Source organism: Phaseolus vulgaris, chromosome 1 (assembly GCF_000499845.2).
Source record: "Phaseolus vulgaris cultivar G19833 chromosome 1, P. vulgaris v2.0, whole genome shotgun sequence".
NCBI classification, from domain to species: domain Eukaryota; kingdom Viridiplantae; phylum Streptophyta; class Magnoliopsida; order Fabales; family Fabaceae; genus Phaseolus; species Phaseolus vulgaris.
In genome coordinates, this window is record NC_023759.2 from 23,909,299 (window position 1) to 23,913,716 (window position 4,418).

Below are 4,418 nucleotides of genomic sequence, written 5' to 3' on the forward strand. Positions count from 1 at the left end.
AATTGTTTAGCGTTGGGTCACCAATTAAACGAACTCGTGAACAATGGTTTCCTGAAGGACTACTTGATGGAGAAGCAGACACTCGTCGGTTCCACAACCGACGAGCGGCGAGGGACAGTAGCACGAGGTGCCCATCCACGGCGAGGTCCACACCATAGCGGGTGGGTTCTCGGGCGGCGGATGTACGGCATCGCAACGCAAGAAGTATGCTAGGTCCGTAATGTTAGTGGAGGCTTTTGAGGATCATTTGCCCGATGTGGACATCACGTTGACCAAAGAAGACCTCAGGGATGTCGTGCCCCACGACAACGATCCCATCGTGATCTCACTTATCACGGCGGGAAGGATGGTTCATCGAGCACTGGTCGATAAAGGGAGCTCGGTAGATGTGATGTTCTGGCCAATGTTCGAAAAGTTACAGTTGTCCCCAGACCATCTGAGGCCGTATGGGGGCTGCCTATACGGCTTTGTTGGTGACCAAGTGGAGGTCAGGGGGTACATCGAGTTAAGAACGACATTCACAGACGGGGCGGTGTCGCGAACAGAGAAGATCAGATACCTGGTTGTGAATGCCCCCTCGGCATACAACGTCCTGCTAAGAAGGCCAACGCTCAACAGAATAGGAGTTGTGCCCTCCACTAGGCATATGAAGGTTAAACTACCTTCGATGGAAGGCGTGGTCATCACCATCCGCTCCGATCAAAAGGAGGCAAAGAAGTGCTATGAAAACAACCTCAAAAATAGGCGATCAGTGTACCATGTAAGCACAACGCCACCCCCTGGTGCAGCTCCCGGCCAGGAGGACCGGCGAATAGGCACAACGCTCCAAGTAATCGCTGGGGGAGATGCGGCGATGCAAGATGTGGCGAGCATAGCAGAGATAGAGGAAGAAGGCGACCGCCTGGAGGCCACCAGGGAGTCAGGAATCGCAAAGGCGGTCATCGCCAGTGAGAGGAAGCCCCAGCCGATCAAGGAGTGGCTCACAAAGGAGATCGGCGGAAAGACATTCAAGCTGGGAAAAACCCTAGACGACGAAACGCGGGATCAAATAGCCAAGGTAATAAGTAGACATCTAGATGCGTTTGCATGGTCCGCCTCAGATATGCCGGGGATTGATCCCGACCTCTTGTCCCACCGGTTGGCAATGGACCCCCAAGTCAAGCCGGTCCGTCAAAGAAGGAGGAAGTTCAATGAAGAAAGAAGACAGGCGATCAGGGAGGAAACACAAAAACTCCTATCCGCAGGTCACATCAAGGAAGTGCAGTATCTGGAATGGCTTGCCAATGTTGTGTTGGTAAAGAAGAGCAACGGGAGATGGCGAATGTGCGTCGATTTCACAGATCTAAACAAGGCGTGCCCAAAGGACTCCTACCCTTTGCCCAGCATAGACGCCTTGGTAGACAATGCAGCAGGGTGCAAACTGTTAAGCTTCCTGGATGCCTTCTCGGGGTACAACCAGATAAAGATGCACCCCATGGACGAGGAAAAAACTGCCTTCATGATGGAAAGGTCATGCTATTATTACAAGGTGATGCCCTTTGGGCTGAAGAACGCGGGAGCTACGTATCAGAGGCTAATGGATAAAGTGCTCGCGCCCATGCTAGGGAGGAACGTCCAAGCTTATGTCGGCGACATGGTTGTGACATCCCCGGAAAAGAATCAGCATGTCGCCGATCTAGAAGAACTATTCGCTACAATAGCCAAGTACAGGCTGAAGCTAAACCCTGAGAAGTGCATTTTCGGCGTAGAAGCGGGGAAGTTTCTGGGTTTCCTCTTAACCGAAAGAGGAATTGAAGCGAACCCTGACAAGTGTGCTGCCATCCTGGCGATCAGAAGCCCTGCTACTGTCAAGGAGGTACAACAGCTTACAGGTCGGATGGCCGCTCTGTCACAATTCATATCTGCCAGTGGGGAAAGGGGCCACCCGTATTTCCAGTGTTTGAAGAGGAATAACAGGTTTGTCTGGATGAGAGAGTGTGAAGAGGCTTTCGTAAAGCTCAAAGAGTACTTGGCGAGCCCGCCGGTTCTGTGCAAACCTCAAGTAGGGGCGCCCCTCAAGCTATACTTCGCCATCCGCCATCACCGAAAGGGCGTTGAGTGCAGTGCTCGTCCAAGAGCAAGATCAAACTCAGAAACCTATCTATTTTGTCAGTAAAGTGTTACAAGGTCCAGAGGTGAGATACCAAGCCTTGGAGAAGGCAGCCCTGGCGGTCGTGTTTTCGGCGAGGAGGCTGCGACATTACTTCCAGAGTTTCGCGATATGGATGATGACTGACTTGCCCATCCAAAAGGTCCTAAAGAAACCAAATGTGGCCGGGAGGATGGTGAAATGGGCAGTGGAGTTGTCCGACTTCGACATCAGGTATGAACCCCGAGGATTCATCAAGGGGCAAATCTTCGTCGACTTTGTGGTCGAGCTGTCCGCCGAAACAACGCGTAGTGCTGGAAACGACGATCGGTGGATACTCTCGGTTGATGGATCGTCCAACCAGCTAGGTAGTGGGGCTGGAGTCATTCTGGAAGGACCCAACGGCGTATTAATAGAATAATCCCTGAGATTTGCCTTCAAAGCCAGCAATAATCAGGCGGAATACGAAGCATTGATTGCCGGTATTCTATTAGCAAAGGAAATGGGGGCGAAGGCATTGATGGCCAAGAGCGACTCTTTGCTGATCACCGGGCAGGTGACCGGCAAATTCCAGGCCAAGGATCCACAAATGGCAACCTACCTAGAGTATGTACAGGAGCTAAGAAGTTCTTTTGCCTTGTTCGAAGTGGTGCACGTGCCAAAGGAGCAGAATGCCCGAGCTGACTTGCTTGCCAAGCTCGCCAGTTCGGGCAAGGGGGGCAGGCAGAGGACTGTTATACAAGAAACTCTAAAGACACCTCGGGCGTTCGCAGCAGATCACCAGGTTCTTCAAGTTTGCAAGTCAACGGAAGGGATAGCTAGGAGTCATCGATCATTAACTCAGAAAACCTTGAGAGCGTCGAGAGTTAGGGCGCACCCAGTGGAGGAAGCGAAGACAACGCGAGTTTGCACCGTTTACCAACCAGATACATGGATAAAGCCATACCAGCGATACATAGCAGACAGCGTCCTCCTAGTAGATCCAACAGAGGCGAGAAAGATAAAGAAGAGCTCCAGCAAGTTCACCTTGATCGATGGGGAGCTAAACAGGTTCGGATTTACACACCTCCTATTAGTATGTGTGCATGAAGAGAAGTGCGTAAGAATTATGACTGAACTCCACGAGGGAATCTGTGGAAGCCACATTGGAGGTTGAGCCCTGGCAACGAGAACTCTCCACGCGGGCTATTATTGGCCGACCATGAGGGAAGATTGCAAGGAATACGCACAACGTTGCAAACAATGTCAACAACATGCTGATTGGCACAAGGCGCCCCCAGAAGAGCTAAAGTCGATCTATAGGCCCTGGCCGTTTCATACGTGGGGAATCGATATTCTGGGGCCCTTTCCGTTGGCGATCAGGCAAATGAAGTACTTAGTCGTGGCAATCGAGTACTTCACGAAATGGAAGCATTGGATCGACGAAGCCCCGGAGAACAGCCAAGCACAACCCATGAGAATACACAAAGCTGGGACAGAAAAGAGATCGTCGACTAGAAACGTATCCTACGAACCGAAAAGGCATCAGTCTAGGGCGAGGGTGAAGGGAGACCTGCCTTGTCGACACAAGTTCAAAATAAGCCTCAAGGAGTTGATCGCTATCCCAGACGTGGCTGACAAGTTGAAGTCCCCCCCAAAGGGTGATATGAATTTGGAGCTAAGTAAGGGCACTTGGTGCGAGTTCCACAAAGCCTTCGGGCACGGCGTGCGAAACTGTCTAACACTGGGATACCATTTGGTTGCCATGGTGAAGGATGGTTCCTAAAGGAGTATGTAGAAGAAGGTCAAGAAGCCTTGACGATGGTGACTCCAGCAGCGGATTAAAGGCACGAAGTGCCAGTCCATGGCAAGGTCAACACGATCTCTGGGGGTTTCTCAGGAGGAGGATGCACCGTCTCCCAACGGAAGAAGAATGCTAGAGAGGTGATGGTAGTAGAGGCGCGAGAGCCTGACCAATCGCCCGAGCCCAACCTCTACTTCATTAAGGCCGATTTGCAGGATGTGGTGCCCCACGATAATGATCTGGTGGTGATCTTGGTGGTCACGGTAGGGAGAAGGGTACATCGAGTCCTCCTCGACCAAGGGAGCTTGGCTGATGTAATGTTCTGGTCAACCTTTAACAAATTGCAGTTGTTGTCCGACCAACTAAGACCATATGACGACTATTTATACGGTTTCGTTGGAAACCAGGTGAAGGTAAGGGGGCACGTGGAATTAAGGACAATCTTCACAGACGACACCGCATCTCGAACAACCAATATCACATACCTCGTTGTTAATGCTCCATCAG

General features: G+C 51.4%; 1 protein-coding gene across 1 annotated transcript; it reads left to right on the forward strand.

Moving 5' to 3' along the window:
• Positions 1-220: 220 nt before the first annotated feature.
• Positions 221-3,284, forward strand: LOC137815730 (uncharacterized). The gene is made up of 4 exons (XM_068618842.1): positions 221-1,396; positions 1,529-1,956; positions 2,153-2,362; positions 2,576-3,284. The coding sequence occupies exons 1-4, from the start codon at positions 221-223 to the stop codon at positions 3,282-3,284; spliced, it is 2,523 nt and encodes an 840-aa protein (XP_068474943.1).
• The last annotated feature ends 1,134 nt before the right edge of the window (positions 3,285-4,418 follow it).

Bases quoted from the DNA above. Each gene is read 5' to 3' on its own strand.
- LOC137815730 (XM_068618842.1), top strand. From the start codon at position 221: ATGTTAGTGGAGGCTTTTGAGGATCATTTGCCCGATGTGGACATCACG. The intron at 1,397-1,528 runs GTAGACAATGCA...TATTATTACAAG, and splicing joins TGCCCAGCATAGACGCCTTG to GTGATGCCCTTTGGGCTGAA. The intron at 2,363-2,575 runs GTATGAACCCCG...CTTCAAAGCCAG, and splicing joins TTGTCCGACTTCGACATCAG to CAATAATCAGGCGGAATACG.